Genomic DNA, 21,463 nt, shown 5'->3' with positions numbered 1-21,463 from the left:
CCAGGGTTGAAGAAGGGTTGGGGAAGAGGGCCTTGTCCTCATCAACATGGGGGCAAGGAGCTTTGTAGGGAGGGGTGGGGGTAGGCAGTACTGATGCTGGACCTTCAGGTCTCCACCCCAGCAGCTGCAGAGTTGCATGCAGCCACTGTGCTCGCCCCTACCTTCCTCCTGCCCAATTACAGAGCGCTTTTGTGTCATGCAAACTAATTCACAAAATACAAAGGCTTCTATGAATGGACAGCAGAAGGGATGGGGGGCAGAGATGTGTATGCAAAGGCCGTGTCTCTCCTGTTAGAGGGTCAAAGCCCTGAGAGTGTAGCTGTACTTCCGGAGCTCCATAAAACTGTCAGATGTAAATTTAAAGAGATATGTCTAGGAGATGGCATGCGCCTTGTTGGACTTAACTCCTAGTATGTCAGCACATTTTTCAGATTGGATTAATTCCTGAAGTTCAGCTTCAGTTACTGAATATCGGTCTTCTATAACCTACATCATATGCTGGGCTACAGGTAATAAATAGGAAACAGTTCCAAGCTTGTGAATGAAGTATGTTGTAATATGGACAAAGAGCATTAGATGCTCAAAATGGTTTCCTTGTGATCTATAAGCTTCTGTGGCTCCCACTATTGTGATTAGAGCTTGATCGCTGACACAGATACTACTGATTAGCAACTCTCCTAATCCAGCGATTCAACTTTCCTATGTAGATTCACACACATTCAGATTTCTTATTTTAACTGAAGCCCTGATAAAGGGGAAGTTTTTTTTTTTCTGATCAAATTCAGAATTCAAATTCAGTTTTGCTCTAAGAAACAAGTGCCTAAATTCCTCTTTTGTTGAATTAGTTCCTTTTACAGCACATAGAGGAGGCATATCACATCTTGGTGTTTTTGTGTCGTTATTGTAGGACATTCCTGAAGACATCTTGAGGAATCTCGTTACTGAAATTAAGCAACCCAGAGTCATTCCCCGAAGGCTGGATGAGTACACACAAGAGGAAGTTGAAGCTTACCCCAAGCTCTGGATTCCGTATGTATATTTTATCATAATTTTCTTTCTCATTTTGGTTTAAAATGCAACACCTTCTCCTTTTCCCAAATGTTAGATAACACTGAAATCAAACCGAAAATTTTTATGGATTGCAAAAGACGCTGAGCTTTCTCATCGGAAAGCCCAGATCTACCAGACTACTTGTGTAGCAATCTTGCGCTCAGAGATGGACGCAGTGCCACCATTTTGTCAAGGCACATCCATTTGATAAGAGCATACATTTCTCCCTCAATCCTTTATTCTCCTTCCCCCTCCCTTGGTGAGAGGCACAGTGACAGATGTGTAAGTGTTAAAAGTTGCTGGCAGGCTAGAGCAGCAGGGGGCCCAGAGCTACAAAGCCGCCCCCAAGAGCCAGAAGCCTGCTTGTCCTCCTAACCAAGATAAGGCAGCTTTTCCCAGGACTTGAAAGAAATTGTAACCTCAACCCCTACTAGCTGGGTGACAGAATTAAATGAGCATTCCTCAAGTCAGTTGTCACCTATGTTTCATATCATGGATTATGAAGCTGTTAGTTTTAATTCAGAGTTCGCCCGACCGATCCCTCCCAAAACAGGGTATTGGCCAGTTACTCAGAGCCACCCCCCTTGTTGGGGGACTTTAAAAAACACAGGCTGTAGGCCTGAGTTAAGCTAAACACATCTCCCAATTTTAACATCGTAACAGCAGGAGATCAAAGACCCTTCGCTCTGCAACTTGGATTTGCTTACCTTAAGGCTTAACATGGCAAGTAACTTAACCTTTTAACTTCTTCCTGTTATCTCTTTGCTGTGCTGTTTTCTTTTTATATATAAATATATATCTTAGTTACATTTTCTTTGTAAATATTTTATTGCACCTGTTTGACTCTTTTAGTAATAAATCTTTCTTTCTGAAAGTGTTAAACTGTTTCTAAAGCGCTTAATTGCAATTTACGAATTCCTGCCTTTTGAAGAGACGCTACTGTGTTTGTTTAATCCTCTGCCCAATCGGCCTGCGGTGACCGTATTGGACAGGCGACTTTTCAACCATTACAGTGTATATTGGATAAAGAGAGTTTCCCCTTTCTCTGTACAAAAAGGGGTGGTGGCAGTGAAGGGTTAGTTGCATAATTAACCCGACCTAGTAACAAGCGCATTCAGGCTGCCGGTGCGTCGATTGCGTTCCATTAGCTGGACAATCGTTGTGCAGGGCGCAGCTGAGTGTTGCATTGTTACGCGCGTCACACCGCGGTTCTAGATCAGCCGGTCCTTTGGTCACAAGTTTGGTGAGAAGGTCTGGGGCGTGACATATTGTTGGTCGCGGTCGTGCGATTGTCGCATGTTGAGGGTGGCAATCGGGCGACCGTGACAACTTGTTGTTAGACTGTGTGTAACTAATGAAGACATTCCACCTGTACTAGTAGTGAATGAGAAAGTCCCTCCTCTGAGGAGTTTTACCACAACAAAAATACATCTTTGTTCTGCTTTGTGTTCACCATCTACTGTCTGCACTTGATACATATGAAATTCTCCTATGCAACACTGCATTTTCACCTGAAAAAAAAAAATATTTGTAAAAATGTTTGATCCTTAAAGTGTGTATTAACCCTAACAGTGAGACGAGAAAAATGACTCAATTTTTAGTGAAAGTGCACTTCTGCTTTAATTGTTATCTAGATTCCCCCATACCCCAGCATGGCAATGGCAAGCCAAGATCATCTGTAGCCAAAGCTGCAGTTGTCATGAGTGAATAACTTGAATATGGAGAATCCATGAGGGAGCACACAGCATAGATGCCCTTCAAAGAAGAATTCCAGGTATGGATATTTTTACAGAGTTACACTGATCCAGGTTGAACCAATGTAACTATGTATATGCCATATCTGTGGGATCTCTCTAGAAGCTGGAAATCACTGTAGTAGGCACCGCTACTCCAGTGATCTCCACTAGCTTTGGAGTCTCATGCCGAGCAGCTGCCCTGCTGCATTGTGAGCACATGAGGTCGACTGCTAGGTGCCATTCAAAGATCGCTTCATATTTACTTGAAGCGTTCTCTGCTTGGTTGAGACAGAGAGGCGGGGTGGTGACATCGTGTTCTCCACCTCATCCAACCAGATAACGCTTCTCTGAATGGCACCTGTGCCCAGTGGCATGGGGCCCAGAAACAAGTGGAGACCACTGGAGTAGTGCTATCAGTGATTTCTTACTTCTAGGGCATGTGTGTCAAACAGAAGGCCTCCGGGCCTTATCTCAGCACTGGGTAGCAGAGAAAAGGACAGAAACTCTTCACCAGTGTCCTGTGCTTCTCTGTATAGCTGCAGAGAGCCTGGTTTCTCCTCAACCCCATCCCAGAAGTCAACAGCATAGAGGAGGATCAAACTCCTCCTACAGATTCTGCGCCTCTCAGTGCAGCTGCAGTACTCCCTTGTCTCAGCATTCAGCAGACTCCGGCACCTGGTTTCAGCCCTCCTCTGGTCCTCCTCCAGACCCTGCACTTTCTGCTTCCGAGCTCGGGGCAGAGGGGAAGCTAGGGGCATAGCTTCTTCCTGGCAGCAGCACAAGGTAAGGGGAGGGTGGGGGGCTGTTGACATCTGATGGGGTGCGGTGCTCTGGACATCTAGTCTTACAGATACAATCAGCCCTTTGAGGGAAACCATAATGCTGATGTGGCTCGTTATGAAATTGAGTTTGACATCCCTGGCCTAAAGTGATCTCACAGATTTGGTATCTGTATAGTTAAGTTGGTTCAAGTTGGACCAATGTAACTATCTAACAATATGCATACCTGGAATTCTTCTTTAATAATATGCAACAAAGTGATTGGTGCCAGCAGTAGCTTCTCAAAAATTCCACGCATGGTTGCCATGGCTGTGCAAGGGGTAGGGGTAGAGAATCCCCTTTGTGGTTCCAAAAAAAACAAAAACCAAATCCGGGAATCCAGTGTTGTTTCCACTGCACCTACAATACAGAAATTAGCTTTGGTTGGAGTTCCTTTCATACAGCTAGGTCGTGTTCTCAGTTAAAGCGTGTAAAGGAGTAGGACTGCATCCCTCCTCTCGCTAACATTTTGCAATCAAACTTTTTAGTGTCTCTGGCATTCAGAATATTCATATAGCTCCAGATGAGTGAATCAGATTATTCTGCTCTAAGCTGCTCTCTTTTATGTTCTGTGCTGTGCTTTGTGCCTGCACGCTGCTAATGATCTCCAAGGTATTAAACCCTCCTAGTATGAAGAATCTCTGACATTTGAAACGCAGCCTCTCTGTGAGCTGAGCAAGGATCACATTGTGAAGTTAATCCGCTGCATTTAATGCTTTTTATGCCTTTTTCTCCCTCTTATCGCATACTAAATTCCTTTGTGCCTTCTTGCCGACACTTTCCACTCTTAAATGTGATCCTTGTTTAAAGATCTCTTTGGATTGTTCCCCATGTGTTCCTACCAGCTATTTTATTCAAAGTCAACTGTCCTGGTATTAAAAGAGAACATTACGCACAAGACTTTAATCAATCAATAGAAATGGACTGTTTGATTCCTTTCCAGAACCTTCAATTTACTCAGAAGGGGCTAAGCATTGGTGAAAGAATGCTTTGATGTGTGATGGGACTGACCGGGAGTCCTCGTATTTTGTAGAATGCTCGGTCACACCTACTCTAGGCTCCGTGGCTGAAGGCATGCTGGACAGTCCTTTTAAAAGTGGAAACCATTGTCTGTCTGTTGATGACAGGCAGCCAAGCTTGACATGTATTCAGATCTACCAGAAATTTGCACAATGGTTTATGACTGAATAAAGTCTATCTTTGTTTTGTGTAGACTTGGCCTAGAAGTCCATCTGCAATTTGTCGGTTTTAAACCTTTGCTCAACAAATCACATTATTTGCAATGAGATGCTACAGCAATAACTATAGTTTCTAAAAACTACAAGAATAAAAATGCAATTTTTGTAACCCGGGTCTTTTATTTCTGGATGAAGCTGGGCTAGTATGAATTGTGAGATTGCTGCTTGCCTGTTTGTGTGATATTGGTCACAAGCATTCTTCAAAAATTGTGAAAGGAGGATATGAAATTTTATGGTAAAAAAAATGTATTTTTTAATTTCCTAAATGTCTTTATATTGAAAAGACAATATGAGACAAGACTGGATTAAAGTGTATGTGAACACAATATTTTTTCTTTGGACAGAATAGCAAAGGTTGGACCATTTTTTTTATTTATTTATTTTTTTTTATTGCGGTGCTTGTCCCCAAAATTCAGCCCTCTGTATGTCACCAGTACAGAAAATTACATGTAATCCAAACTTCCACAGTTTTCAATGGAACAGGAGGTGAAAAGAAATCTTCCAGTGGTGTCACCCATTCCTTTGACACCAGTCTAAATTTTACTATGCACTGACAGATTCCTTCATTCATGCTATACAGCACAGATGGATGAGTCTCCTGCCTTGCCTATTGTATTTTTACAGCCAGTCTTGTCGGTTGTCAGATTACCTGAACAGTGGCTGCATCTGATTTGATGCTAGTGCTTTCTAGGCAACAATTTTCTGCCTGGCTCCTTTGATTTTTCAAAGGGGCCACCCATAGAGCAATTTTCGGCTGGTTCACTTAGGGCAGTGCTTCTCAATTATTTTCTGTCAAGCCCCCCCTAGGAAGAAGAAAACATTTTGCGCCCCCTGCGCGACTGAAAATAGTATCATTTGTCTATAAAATTGTTATAAGTACACCTCTGCATAACACTGTATCCTTATTAACGTATAAGAGAATAAAAAAAGAAAGAAATGTGGATCAATTTACAACAAAGAATAGCTTTATTAACTGTAGCAGAAAAGATTTAAAGTGCATTAGAAATTCAAAAAAAATTAAATCCTTAATTAAACTATAAACATTTTTTGATTGGACATGTCAAACCATATGATACTGAAAAAATACATCAAATCAATAAATAATAATGAATTCAAACCGATCACCAACATTTACTTAGGACCTAATCATTGGCGCCCCATCATTGGTGTCAGTGGGAGGAATAGTGCCTCATTATTGGTGTCAGTGGGAGGAATAGTGTCCCAACATTGGTGTCAGTGGGAGGAATAGTGCCCCATCATTGGTATCAGTGGGAGGAATAGTGTCCCAACATTGGTGTCAGTGGGAGGAATAGCGTCCCATCATTGGTGTCAGTGGGAGGAATAGTGTCCCAACATTGGTGTCAGTCAGAGGAATAGCACCCCATCATTGGTGTCAGTGGGAGGAATAGCGCCCCATCATTGGTGTCAGTGGGAGGAATAGTGCTCCATCATTGGTGTCAGTGGGAGGAATAGTACCCTGTCAGTGGGGAGAGGAATAGTGCCCCATCGTTTGTGTCAGTGGGAGGAATAGTGCCTCATCGTTGGTGTCAGTGGGAGGAATAATGCCCCATCATTAGTATCAGTGACACCAATGACCATGCTGACCCCTGTTGCAGTATGGTGCTGCTGCAGCCAGCATATGTGGTTGCAGCAGCACCTCTGCACTGCACACTTACCGGCTTTTCCCTCACTCGATTTTCGTGGGTCCGCTCGGCTCCGCCTCCTCGCCCGTGATTGGCCGCCTGTGTACCTTTCCTGAGCTACAGTTCTGGCGGCCAATCACCGGTTAGGAGGCGGAGCCGAGCGGCAGGAGTGAGGGAGTGGCCGGAGTGACGGAAGGAGCAGCGCTTCCTGGATGGATCATCGTGGGAGCCAGGTAAGAGACAGCAGCCCTCTGCCCACCCCTGTACTTAGTGTCCCTTCTGTCGGAAGGGGGGGGGGACGGCGACGCGCCCCCCTTGACGGAGCCTCGTGCCCCCCCTGGGCGGCGCGCCCCACTATTTGAGAAGCACTGACTTAGGGGTTTATCACTTTCATGGGATTTCCTCTTATTTCCTGTTGTGTCTCCAGTATAGAAAGTGAAGTGCAGTCTTCCTGAGACGCAGGAAAGACAAAACCGGAAAAACAGCTTGACAGGGATATAAACCAATTCCCACTCTACCCACACTTTATATTTTCTCTATGCACTTTAAAGGCTAATTAAACTTTCATTTGAAATCAGCTAAATGTATTTCATATTTGGTTCCTTTCTAAATCAGCTAGAGCTTCAGTGGAAAGCCTGTCCCCTGCCAGCATGCTGCAGAGAAAGATCCTTGATCTCTGGGTGGAAGCAGTGGTCTGTCTGCAGAAGGCACCTCTACCTGCTGGTTTCTTAGTTGCCTGAAAAACACTCTGTGCCGAGATGCACACAGAGAGAAGGGAAAGCATGGGAGTCATCAGAGTGTTTTTAGGCAGCTGAGAAACCAGCAGATAGCAATGCCTTACCAACATACAGGGGTTGGACAAAAATGTGGCAACACCACATGATTTGCAATTGTGAAAATGAAAACATATTTCAAGTTGAAAGCTGAAGTGATGTAACGTTCGTTTGCTTCCGCTGTGTGATGAGACACCTAGCTAACAGGTGAGAAGCCTCACTTTGATCATTCACTTTGTGCGCAGCTAGTAATACGAAGTCATGTCAGAGCTTACTGAATTTCAAAGAGGGCAAAATGTTGGTAATGCTTAGCTGGTGCCTCTGTGACCGAAGTTGACGATTTTATTTGCGGGGTCACAAGGTACAATATCAAAGGTTATGACGGTATATACAGTTTCCAGGAAAACAAAGTCTGCATAAGTGCGGTCGACATGGTAAACTGACCGAAAGAGACTAAAGGACATTGTGCAGGATTGTTACCCGGAAAAAGAAAACAACTGCTGCAAAGTGATTGCAGAGCTCAGTCTCAGTCTTCTAAAGCCCGTGTCCACAAAAACAGCGCGGAGGGAACTCTGTCAGCAAAACTTTCACGGCAAGCGGCAATTGACAAACCACTATTAACTGATAGTATTGCTCAGAAGAGGAGAGAGTAGTGCAACACCCATAAATCGTGGAACTATCGATCAATGGAAGACTGTAATATGGTCCCATGACTCAAGCTTCACACTATTCCTAACCACCAGACGTGTTTATGTGTGGTGAACACCGTCCCAAGCTTACGATCAGGACTGTCTTGTGCCAACAGTAAAGCATGGTGGCAGCACAATCATGTTTTGGGCAGCCATATCTTGCTATTCTGCAGGCCCCATCATCACCTTGGAAGGTAGATAACTACCAAGGACTGTGTACACATTTTGGCTGACCATGTGCACCCCATGGTCAGACATTGTTTCCTGAGGACCATATTATTTACCAAGATGTTAATGCTCCAATACACACAGTTGGTGTGGTCAAATCATGGTTTGACAAGCATGCAAAATCTTGCACCTTCCTTGGGCGTCGCCGTAGCCAGATCTCATTCCATAATCCACCATTAAAGACTTATATTTGTCAAGTTCTAGGAAAATTCAGGCCATCTTGGATGCCAAAGGCAATCCAACACCATATTCGGTAACAATTTTAGTTCTTTTACATGATGTTTCCATAATTTTGTTCAAGCCCTGTAAATGTTTTCATATTGGACCATAGGGAGGTTTTATTGCTCTAGGATATGTGACCTTTGGTTTCTTACCTTTAACTCAAGCCGCGACTGCTTTTCAGAGAACACGACATATAAGACTTTGCACCCTTTTTCTTTTTATAAACCTGCAATGTATTAAGTTGCTTTCAACTGAACATTCCAGTTGGGCTTTAAAGTGGTTGTAAGCAATTTTTTTTTTACTTTTACTAATAATGAACATGTTATACTTGCCTGTCCTATGCAATGGTATTGCACAGAGCGACCAACAAACCTCTTCTGGGGTCCCCCACTGGTGCTCTTGGCTCCTCTTTTGTGCGCCTCCTTAGGAAGCAGCTTCCCATGGTGATATACCTGTGGGCTCGCTTCTGACCCGGGCTTAATCCCCGCTCTATCCTTACAGGATTTGGCTGATATCAGCAGGAGCCAGTGGCTCCCACTGCTGCCTCCATGTCCGGTGAGGAGACAGGAGAAAGCCGCTGCAGGCGGGCACAGCACTGGTTCAAACTAGGATAAGTATAAGGGGGGTGAGTGGATACTACCGCTGGGATGTTTTTTTCTTACCTCCATGCAGGGAATGTATGAAAGTAATAAATGTCCTGCCTTTACATCCACTTTAAAGAAGAGTTCCAAGTATTGTATATTTATACATAGCTGCATTGCTCCAGCTCTGACCAATGTAACTATGTAACGTATCTCACAGAAGTGAGCACACCCCTCACATTTTTGTAGATATTTTATTCTATCTTTTCATGTGACAACACTGAAGAAATTACACTTTGCTACAATGTAAAGTAGTGAGTGTACAGCTTGTATAACAGTGTAAATTTGTTGTCCCCTCAAATTAACTCAACACACAGCCATTAATGTCTAAACCGCTGGAAACGAAAGTGAGTACACCCCTAAGTGAAAATGTCCAAATTGGGCCCAATTAGCCATTTTTTCTCGACTCGTGATTTGTTAGTGTTACAAGGTCTCCGGTGTGAATGGGGGCAGGTGTGTTAAACTTGGTGTTATCGCTTTCACTCTGTCATACTGGTCACTGGAAGTTCAACATGGCACCTCATGGCAATGAACTCTCTGAGGATCTGAAAAAAGAATTGTTGCTCTACATAAAGATGGCCTAGGCTATAAGATGATTGCCAAGACCCTGAAAATGAGCTGCAGCATGGTGGCACAGACCATACAGCGGTTTAACAGAACAAGTTCCACTCAGAACAGGCCTCGCCATGGTCGACCAAAGAAGTTGAGTGAACGTGCTCAGCGTCATATCCAGAGGATGCCTTTGGGAATAGACGTATGAGTGCTGCCAGCATTGCTGCAGAGGTTGAAGGGGTGGGGTGTCAGCCTGTCAGTGCTCAGACCATACGCCGCATACTGCATCAAATTGGTCTGCATGGCTGTCATCCCAGAAGGAAGCCTCTTCTAAAGATGATGCGCAAGAAAGCCTGCAAACCGTTTGCTTAAGACAAGCAGACTAAGGACATGGATTACTGGAACCATGTCTTGTGGTCTGATGACACCAAGATCAACTGATTTGGTTCAGATGGTGTCAAGCGTGTGTGGCAGCAACCAGGTGAGTACAAAGACAAGTGTGTCTTGCCTACAATCAAGCATAGTGGTGGGAGTGTCATGGTCTGGGACTGCATGAGTACTGCCGACACTGGGGAGCTACAGTTCATTGAGGGAACCATGAATGCCAACATGTACTGTGACATACTGAAGCAGAGCATGATCCCCTTCCTTCAGAGACTGGGCTATAGGGCAGTATTCCAACATGAAAATGAACCCAAACACACCTCCAAGGAGACCACTGCCTTGCTAAAGAAGCTGAGAGTAAAGGTGATGGACTGGCCAAGCATGTCTCCAGACCTAAACCCTATTGAGCATCTGTGGGGCATCCGCAAATAGAAGGTGGAGGAGCGCAAGGTCTCTAACATCCACCAGCTACGTGATGTGGTCATGGAGGAGTGGAAGAGGACTCCAGTGGCAACCTGTGAAGCTCTGGTGCACTCCACGCCCAAGAGGGTTAAGGCAGTGCTGGAAAATAATGGTGGCCACACAAAATATTGACACTTGGGCCCAATTTGGACATTTTCACTTAGGGGTGTACTCAGTTTTGTTGCCAGCGGATTAGACATTAATGGCTGTGTGTTGAGTTATTTTGAGGGAACAGAAAATTTACACTGTTATACAAACTGTACACTGACTACGTCACATTGTAGCAAAGTGTCATTTCTTCAGTGTTGTCACATGAAAAGATAGAATATAATATTTACAAAAATGTGAGGGGTGTACTCACTTCTGTGAGATACTGTATATACCATACTTGGCCAATGCCCCTGGAAGCTGGAAATCATTACTACTCCACTGATCTGTACTAGCTTCCAGGTTCTGAGTGGCTTCCCTATTGCATTGTGAACACAGGAGGTCAGCTGCTCAGCATGGGCGCCATTCCAAGAATGTTTTGCATTTTCTGAATGAATGCAAAACACAGTGTCTACTTCATTGAATTTCAGCATTGGCCAGATATAGTATATACATAGTTACATTAATCCAAACTGGACCAGTGTAACTGTAAAAATATACCATGCCTGGAATTCATCTTTAGAGCAGCAGATAAGTATTACCTGCACATATAAAGGTGATTACAGAGCATACTGAGGTAGATCTGAAAGTATTTGATGTATTTTTGATGTGTTTTGACCCTAAACATGATATGCCTGGAGGACTTTTAGCCCCTCTAAGAAAGCGATTTCATGTTCCAGTCATCTGCTTTCAACTTTTCTTTTTAGTATTTCTTCAAATGTCCTAATTGGCCTCTGTGTCTAATCCGTTACGTGTTCTTAGGCCAGGCAAGCCTTTTACCTGGATAATGTGGCTGGGTTGAAGGCTGGGTAATTATGATGTACGTAAAAGATGTGGCAAGAAAGAAAGGCTTGGAAAAGCGTAGATAAGCGGGGTTCACGCATATGCACTTCATCTGTAATTTGTGAAGCTTTGGAGAAGCACCGCTAATCACCCTATTTCCACTCTCAAATGTTTTTACAACTCTTGATTATAGGGCAATCCACTGCGCTCTGACTTGAAAGCCAAAGTTGATGATGGGTCAGTTGTCTAGTCTGAGTAAACTCTGAAAATTTCCTGTAAGGCTTCCAGGTAATGATCTTGTGTCTCAAATAGACAAGCTTTGAGCTTCTACAGCTGTCTTCTAGTACCATTCTTGTCTGGAGCCCAAAAACCACAGGACCAGCCAACAGCTGCAGTCTTTCAAAGCAGTTACTTCACCCTTTTCACCGTTACCTGTGACAAAACGTTTGTACATTCTTCTGTTTCTTAATTCTCATTAAAGGAAACTTGTAATGAGAGTACATAGCAGTGCTGATGAAAAGGGACAGTTGCCTGGTTGTCATTTTACAAAAAAATGAAGTCTGCATTGGCCTCATCCAAGGATCAAAGGATTTAATAGAATCGATGTACAAACCTGTGACTTTGTAATAATGTTATACATAATGATTAGCAATCACACTTGGATACAAATCTTTGCATTGTATCACAAGTGTTCTTTAGAGCTGAGGTTAAGACCCCGGTCGCACTGAGTGCAATTTGGCATGCGATTTGCAAATCACATGCCAGGTCACATCCTATTGTCCGCCATAACAGAGGTGATATTTCTGCTGTTCCGATTTGTTCAGAGCCGCACCGATTTCTAAAGTAGCACATGCACTACTTTTGATGCGATTTGCTTAGACATCTGTGTCAGATGTCTTGCAAATCGCACCCGAAATCGGCAAGTCACCTGACTTTGAAATCGTGCGACTTCACTGTAAGTTGCACGATTTCAAAGTTGGGTTTGATGTGACCGGGGAGTAAAGAAATTCTTTTTACCCTACTTCTTCACAGGAGTGCACTTAGTCCTGCACTGCTGTGACCCAGATTCAGCCGACAGTGAGCTAAAGTCCGCTGTCGACTGCCATCACAGAGCTGGTCCAGACTCTGCAGGGATCCTGTCAATAATGGTGAGATCCACCCAGATCCCTGACAGGTACTGCTGAGAACCTGAGCCAGTAGCTTCCGCCCCCTCACAGCCCAGGGCTCCAGTGAGCACTGGAGGGGAAGAGCGGACCTGAGAACTGAGTGATCATAGGTCTTTGATCACTCAGTTCTCAGGCAGAGCCAATAGCAGACAACATTGCAATGATGCTGCTGCCAGCTAAGTACATTTGTAGGTTTGTTATTTTAATTTCCTGCATATCTCTTTTAAAGTGGTATTAAACCCAAAAGCAAGCATTTATCCTATTGCAGCTTATCAATTCTTAGATGTAATGGCTGCATTCATTTACTTTTTTAGGTTTTCTTTACTTCATTTTCACCTGGTGATCCAGCCAGTAAGTCTCTTTTTCAGCAGAACAAACTGTCCTGCAAATGTTTCAGTTAAAAGCATCAAGACATCATTTACCACTGACGGGTTCTTACAGTGGTCCACTTTTATTTATTTATATAAAACCTGTATCCCAGAAGAAAACAAAAACTGCTGTAACTGCATATTTGCTGGAGTTTGGCTTCAGTTTATTAGTGTATTTAAATTTACTAGTACATCTAACACTCCTTCCCCCAGACTGACGTTGCTGCCGCCTGTTGTGCCCTTCATCCAGAGTTGAGGCACCCCAATACAGGAGGGGTATTACTGGCCAGATCATCAGGTGAAGAGCCTAAAAAAGCAAAACGTATGCAGCCACCACGTCTAAGGATTGCAAACCATATATCAAATTTTTGGGTTTAAAAGCTTTTTTTATGGCTTTAGTGATCAAACCTACCTGTAATGAAGTATATCCCACATTGTGCAGGGAACTGAATCCTGTAGAAATTGTCTATGCAGCAACTCCCTGCCCTTTTCCGGCTGCTGAAGGGGTAAATAGCTCGCAGTGAATGGGGCCGAGAATTCTGACCTGAATCAGACCCTCCCCTATTCACAAATTGTGTTACATGGAGTATACGCTAAAAACAACCATTCATAGGAAACCATGACCGTTTATTACCCGAGTACAAGTCTGACCACTGAGTACAAATTATTACAGTCTACAAAGAGCCTGTTCACACTATGGCATTGCACTGTAATCACTTTTTTTTTTTTTTGTCAACACAATGAAACCCACATTGGTGTGTTATTGCCATGCATTGCACTGCAACACATTTTGGAAAGGTTCATTGTGGTGCCATTTCATCGCACTAATGCATTTACTGCATGTTGCTAGCACTTGTATTACTGAAGCCCTGGACGTATATCTATTACTCTCGACTGTAATCCCCTTTTAACAGGAAACTATAATAGTTTGAAGTCAATTTTTATATACGCTATATGGGTTGTTGGATTTCAAAACTATGAGCGTTAATATGGAATTAATAACAACCCCCACTCTTCTGGGAAGGCTGTCAATAAGATTTTGGAGATCTACGTGTGTTCCGTAGGGTTGAGGTCAGACCACTCGAGTTCACCACCATCACTGTTAGTACGTTGGTTTGACCCCACTAATGATTCAAAAATCAAACAAGCGTTCCTGAAATGAAACTGTTCAAACAAAATGTATCCAGTATATTGCCAGCCTTAATATCGAACAACGCTGTAACTGGATCCTGAAATGCGTGCTTTCCGCTAATTATTCATTTACATTCCAAGAAATACAAAAGTCCCTCTTTTGACAGACCTCTCTAATGGAACCTATAATGAAAAAAGCAATAGAACTCCATCCTTTATAATTTTCTTTTTCACTGTTAAATAGTGTCAGCTCTTTGTCGCTGTGACAAGCCATATTCTTACTCGACAGCACTGATTACCATCTTCTTGCTTATTCTGTTAAGTTGACAAGATTGATGTTTACTTTTGGCCTTGAAGATGGTTCATAATGTATGTCTCAAACAGAGGTGGCTCAGTGAGCTGCTTTACATCAAGTCATTTGCGTATTCTATTAAAGTAAAACTATGGTCAATCACCAGCTAGTAGTGGTTTATCACATTTCAGCGGGACTTGTTCTGTAATGAACATTTCTTGTGATTTATCCAAGCCGCTTCTTCAGTTCCTAAGAGTCTCGGAAAGACAACCCAATATTTATATCTACACCTTAACTCAATCATCATATAATGTATAGATGTTGTTTGTCCAAGAACAAGATGGTTCCAAAACATTCACACCACCCATCCTATTCTTGGACAATCAACATAAACACATTTCATAGTATTGGATTAAGGTGTTTTAATGGCCCTTTAAGGGGTTTCTGATACCAGGAGGCAGGGCGGGGTTTATAGTCATGTGACCAACATGATTGGCTGTCACAGCGGTCACATGATCTGAAAGCTCCCAATAGCAAATAGCGATCTGGAGTTTTCTGTTAGGTGCCGGTAACTGTGCTGGGAGTGCTCAAGGGGTGCACTCGTGGCACAGGGTTGTTTACATTTGGGTTTGCAAATATGTGGCCTCTTGGCGTCAAGGCCCACCTGTTGAGAGGCCACATATCTGCGTACTCTTGGCATGAAGGAGTTAAATATGTGAATAAATGCTGGGGTATCGTCTGGACACTCAGTGGAACTGAAGAAGTGGCTTGGATAAGCTTCTGAGTTCTTCAACATTACAGAACATGACCTGTTAAATGTGACCAACTACTACTAGATATATTGTGACCGTAAATGTGGACCCTCACATACATGTGGTCAATCACAAAAAAAGCACTAAAAGTTCACAATAATAGAAAACTAACTAATCAATTTAAAATGTAACTTGTTTTTTTTTTCTTTACAATTGATTTTTTTTATTAACTTTTTCAAATACGAAGTAGAAAAGTACAGGAAAAATTGGTAGCTCGGTATCGTGTATCCCAACACATCGCTACCAGAGACCCGAGTTCTCTTCATACGACCACCACTATATGATAGAGGACAAGAAAGTCCCTCCCTCCTTTTTATGGGGACAAAGACATATATAATAAAAGCTTCCAAATTTAAAGAGGTAGTAGAGGAAGATAAACGTATAAGAAGAGGGAGAGTAGAAAAAGGAGGACAGGGAAGATTTTCACTCCCAGCGCCAACCCCCCGGGAACATTGAGGTCACAACGAAAGTTGTAAATATCGTCATCACATTGACAAGACACTCTCAAAGCATTGTTGTTTGTCCCGAAGCGCACCAGTGATTTTTTTTTTTTAGCATTATCCAGTTAAGTTTGCATTTAGCTTTATCAATATCTACTACGGGGCATTTCCAGGAGGTATATATTGCTATTTTTACCACCAAAAACATAAAAATAGAAACGATTGAGTGTGCATAGTTACTCCATCTACAGTTTCATTTAGGAGCGATGTACTTGGGTTTTTGGGTACGTTTTATTATAGTGACAGAGTATATCAGAACACACATTCTAATTCAAAAGTGCATAACCTTGGGGCAAGTCCACCATGTGTGGAGCATAGTTCCCACCTGACCGTATCCTCTAAAACGTAATGGGGAGGAACTGGGGTACATTTTAGAACTGGGGTACATTTTAGAACCAGGGTACATTTTAAATCTCTCAGGCACCAAGTAATTTGTATTTTTTTTAACTATTTAAAAATATCTGGTGATCTCCACCCTGTTGGGCGTGGCGCTATAATGTAGACAGAGGAAGATTGCTGTCACAGCAGAAAATTCTTCTCAATGGCAGTGAGCGCTGGCCAGGTCTGTCCCTCTAAGAGAACATTTCTGTCCACATGGTCTTCGGGAAGTGAGCATGGTCCTGCAAAGGGGACATTTTTCTATCCCCTCTACTGATTCTAGGATTCCTGTAGCTGAAGGCTGCTGTATTCCCTATCACAGGGGCTATGAAGAAGATGTCCCTGGGGCCAGATAAAACACTACAGATGTCAAAAGGGGCAAGGGAACACTTTTTTTTTTTTTTTTACTATACATGATAAATTATAGTTTTTGTTGGGCATTAAACCATTCTCTCTGTGTCATCAGTATACTTTGCAAAGATTTTAGAACATTTCATTTCAGATTCTTACTTGTTTTTGTTTTCTAAATACTGACATGGGCCCTTGTAGTACAACTGCAAAAATTGAGGGAAATCTGCAGACATACAATACCCTTGAAAAATATCTCACCAAGCATGAAATGCTCAGTGCACTAAACCTACTATGTCTCTAACTACAATGAGATCTCTGTGTCCTAAGTCCTTACTCTTGTGATATGTCCACCTTTGCATAGTCATGGACCTCCCCTTATATTTTTCACAATATAAATGTTGATGAAATATCGTGCAGGGAGAATGGGGGCCCCTCCTTATGTCCACAGCTTGTGTGCAAATTCAAGGATTGAAGAGCAAAGATTTTACTAAACGATGACTCCAGAATTTTAAGAAGCTGTTAGGTGGTTTATCTTTGTAGCATTTACAAGTCTTAAATACCAGTTTTTGTTGGACTGACACCTTAAACTTTGGGTAGGCAACCTTTCAGAGGTTGACATCTACCTGGACAACATGAGGGAAACCAAAGATCCCCGGGAAGTGGGGGGCACCCTGTAAAAAGAAAAAAACAAAGACACTATCAAGCCCCAAAAAAACACAGCATTGTGTCCTGTGCCCCGCACCCACAGTAGTGTCCTCTGCTTCCCTTCACATCACCCCCCACCACAATAGTTTCCACTGCCCTTCTGCCCCTCCATACAGTAGTGTCCTCTGCCTCCCCATAACAGTGTCCTGCCCTCCCACTGTAGTGTCCTGTGCCCCCCATAGAAGTGTCCTGTGCCTCCCCGTAAAGCAGTGTCCTCTGCCCCCCTTCACATCACCCCCCCCCGCACTGTAGTGTCCTCTGCCCCTCCCCCTGTAGCAGTATCCTGTGACCTCGCCACCCCCCCCTCCAAATGCAGTGTTCGCTGTTCCCCTTCACATCAACACCCTAACTGTAGTGTCCTCTGCCCCCCCCTAGCAGTGTCCTCTGTCCCCTTCACATGCACACCCGACTGTAGTGTTGTCCTCCTCTCTGCACCCCCATAGCAGTGTCCTGTGCCCCCACTCCCCCCAAAAGCAGTGTCCTCTGTCCCCCCCCATCAACCCCACCACCCACCCATAAACACCGCACCAGTGTGTAGGTAGCACTCTCCTTCCTTCCTGTACTGCAGAGAGCAAAGAGGTAGCACAGTACTGGATGGAAGCCGGGAGCTGGTTGCTTGCTAGGACCGCCCAGCAACCAATCACCTGCTGGTTATTTTGCAGCTCCCACCCTCTGTTCAGTACTGTGATACCTCCCACTCTCCTCTCCACTCAGCAATGAAAAGGAAAGCGGTGATGGCTGGGGGAAGGGGAAGTACCGACAATGCAGAGTCGTGTTCACATTCTACCCGTTGGCTGCCAGCAGTCGATGGGAAGATCACAATCAACAGCTTGCCGCTTTAAATAGATGTAAATATGTTATTGAGGATTTTCTATGCCACATAAAGTTGACTCTTGGAAGTTAGTTGGATTCCAGGAATAAGGAATAAGGAGAGCTTAATAACACCTTAGTCCTGACATTTTCTTTCTCCCAGTAGTCTCAACAGCGTCCGTATAAAAATAAACTAAATTCTTTACTGTCGCGTTGAGGAAATTGCCAAATAACATTTGTACTTTTTTAAAATCACACTTCAGTTCTCTAGACTTCACCCCAGTGATTGTGTGTGTTGGAAGAGCTCCCATGAAGACGGTGCCGTTTTATGAGTTCTAGAACACATTGTCGGTCAGTTGGCTCCATCAGTCATGGGGAATACACTGATTAAATCTGCCTTGCAATGAAACAAAAACGTATCAGTCCAGGTGCTAGGAACCTTTGACAAACTGTTCATGTGATTGTAGATCTGAGTTTAATTGCCTACACATCAACATGAATCTGATACTTGGCTCAATCTTCCATGTTCCGGAATCTATGGGCATCAGTTCTTTTGAGCAATGGTTTATTCCATAATTTATTGCAGTCGGAGTTCATGATTTAGGTGTTTTGCCACAGGTAAATAAGAGCAGACGCTCTATAAAGAGCAGAGTTAGGCTGGGTTCACACTAATGCGGTGCGGTATATCGCATGTGATTCGCACGGGAACCGCAACACATTCCTGTGCAAATCACATGCGATTTGTGTGCGGTGCAACTGGAGCCATACATTTTGTATGGCTCAAATCGAACCGCACCCGCACCAAAAAGGTGCAGGAACCTTTTATGGGTCCGTACTAGAATCGAATCGCATGGCTATTCACACCTATGCGATCCGATTCTGCACATCGCACTGCGTTTTGCAGGCCGATTTTGGGGTGTTGTTAACTTTACATACACACCTGCATCATTTCGCATGAACGTTGTGCGATTCTGATGTGGTGCAGAGTTCACACAGAAAACGCTGTGAATTCCGCATTCATCAATGTGAACCCAGCCTTAGTGAGAATGGCTTCAATGTGTCAAATTTTCATAGCAAATAACAAACATAGCAAATCTTAAAGCATTCAGGAGCATCGGCCAGGTATGGTAGATACATAGTTACATTGGTCCAATGTAGCTATGTAGAAATATCCATAACTGGAATCTTCTTTTAAAATAAAAAAAAAAATAACAAACGTATACTGGGGTTTTCTCAAATGTGACTACAAAAGTGGAAGTACAATTTAACTGTATACAAAAAATATAGAAGCAAGCATGTAAAACCATAAATGTCATAAACAAATTACCTTAACCTCCCTGGTGGTATTCCCGAGTGTAGCTCGGGGTAAAATTTCAGTACCAAGAGCGGTAACCCCGAGCTATACTCAGGCTTACCATGTGGCGTTACTCTGGGGGTCCCTGCAGCACTTACCTTGTCCTTCGCTCCCACGATGTGTCCCCGGCCATCTCCTCCGGCTGATCCTGGCATCCGGCTTCCGTGTTCCGGTCCCTGTGACGTCGGGACGTACGGGCGCCGGGACCGGCGGGAAATTTGACATTTTTAAAAAATTTCATTTTTGCTGTCATTGCTGTTTCAATGCATTTCAAATACATTTTGTCCCTACTGCTTTGTCCTGTGCCCTGCCTGCATTTTGACTGTTCTTTTTGCCTGGAAACTTAGAAAAGTCCATGGCGTCCAAAAAGCGTTCCTTTACGTCAAAAGCGGTTTTAGAACAGCGATAGTAAATCAGAACCACTTGCAGAATTGAGTGATAATGATTTGTGGGGAAATTCGTCATTAGACACTGAAAACGATTTTGCGACTTTGCTCAGAGATGTGTGAATTTGCCTCTGTATTTCAAATTTCAGTGTTTTTGGTTTGATTATATTATTGAATTAAATTTATTATTATTATATTATTATTTTTTATGATTATTTATTAAATTATAATTTATGATTTTGTGTTTCAAGTTTTATCATACCCGGGATGTTTACTAGACTCTTGTTCGGACAGATTTCAGTGAGTTATTCCTACAAATTACAGGCCTACAATAAAAAACTACATATTTCTATGCAAAATAATGGTACCGCTTTCAGCACAAAAAATCGGAAAGAATCATACCGCTAGGGAGGTTAAAGGATGAGTGTTCTTTCTGAGAAAGGACTAGATTCTTTAAGTGTGAAGCATAACAAATGTGCTGTATGTGCTAGAGATTCAGGAAGTGGCACAACAAAGACGGAGGTGTAGTTGTTACATCTAGTATTTGCAATTCGGGACAGAAATACTGTAAGGCCCCTTTCACACAAAGGGTCTGATCTGGTCTGCCTGTCAGTTTTTCCAGTGGACCTAATCGGGCCTTTCATTCATCCCTATGGACCGGCGGGTACTTGTGTCCATTTACACCCACTTACCTCCAATCTGATCCGGTCCGCTAAAAAAAAAAAAAAAAAAACAGAAGGGGACCCCCCCCACGCTCGGTCTTGGTGGCTCGGATCGGAGGGCAGTTGGGTATAATTTATCCCTTTGAGGACCAAGGGACGTATTTGTCCCATGTTTTTAATTGCCTGTATCATCTGATTAAGAACTTAAAATACTTTTTTTTTTTTTTTTGGTTTGTGTCAACATATTAGTTCTTATCAACAAATGGATCTAGCTTTTTGCCAATTATTTCATGAAATGGCTTAGTTACAGCAACTGAAATGTATGAACTTAAAAAACAAAAAATTGATTCTTTTGGCGGTCCGTAATCTTATGGTCCTCAAAGGGATAAAAGGACGGCAGAGTCCGTTTACTCCCAGCCCGCCCATAGCACAGAGAGGGTTCTGTCCATACCTGAGCGAACACGAACCTGTCATCCACCTGCTTAGCTCTGATCAGTAGGGGATCAGTGGACAGATCTCCTGCTAATCAAATCCAAGCCTGCCTCATGCAAAGCTGCTTAAATGTGGCTGAAATATAAAATTGTTCCTTGATACCACAAGAGTCATAAAGGGGAAGCATACTGTATTTTGAGTAAGGGCATTTGCATTCTATTAAAGTGAAACTGAACTCAAAAAGTGAAATGGGGGAGCATTTATAAATGTCAACTGAGCCTTAGTACTACGCTTGAAAATCTAACCTTTAGTCTGGAATTCCACTTGAAAAATAGCAGTGGACTCCTTAGTGTGTGATGATGCCTAGGCACATGTGTCCCTACAGCCTCACATCTGTATATTTTGTAGTTTGAGATCTCGGGAACTGCTACCTCAGAAGATTTGGGAATTGCTGTCACTACTGTAGGCTCTGTTATGAGGAAGAAAAGCCCTGCTTCTACCAAGATGGCCGCTTCCATACAGAGACATGGCATAGAACAAGGCGTGGTAAATCAGCAATGGGGAAAGATCAGCTACAGTTAGCTCAGAAAATGGGCAGCACAGTAGCTAAATGGTTAGCACTTCCGCCTGGCAGTACTAGGGTCGTTGGTTCGAATCCCAGCCACGGCACCACCTGCCTGGAGTTTGCATGTTCTCCCTGTGCCTGCATGGGTTTCCTCCGGGTACTCCGGTTTCCTCCCACACTCCAA

The 21,463-nt window shown here is 43.2% G+C and overlaps 1 protein-coding gene across 1 annotated transcript in view; it reads left to right on the top strand.

Moving 5' to 3' along the window:
- The window catches only part of MRPL13 (mitochondrial ribosomal protein L13), a 110,953-nt gene that overhangs the window by 71,594 nt on the left and 17,896 nt on the right, over positions 1–21,463 (top strand). Inside the window, exon 6 of the mRNA XM_089677545.1 lies at positions 908–1,029. Within this exon, the coding sequence (XP_089533671.1) occupies positions 908–1,029 (122 nt within the window). The remainder of the gene's footprint in view (positions 1–907; positions 1,030–21,463) is intronic.

The sequence above is a fragment of the Staurois parvus genome, unplaced genomic scaffold (assembly GCF_062004578.1).
Source record: "Staurois parvus isolate SC_StPar_1 unplaced genomic scaffold, SC_StPar_1.0 ptg000187l, whole genome shotgun sequence".
NCBI lineage: Eukaryota > Metazoa > Chordata > Amphibia > Anura > Ranidae > Staurois > Staurois parvus.
The sequence above is the reverse complement of the archived record's forward strand: the minus strand, read 5'-3'. Positions and strand labels throughout refer to the sequence as shown.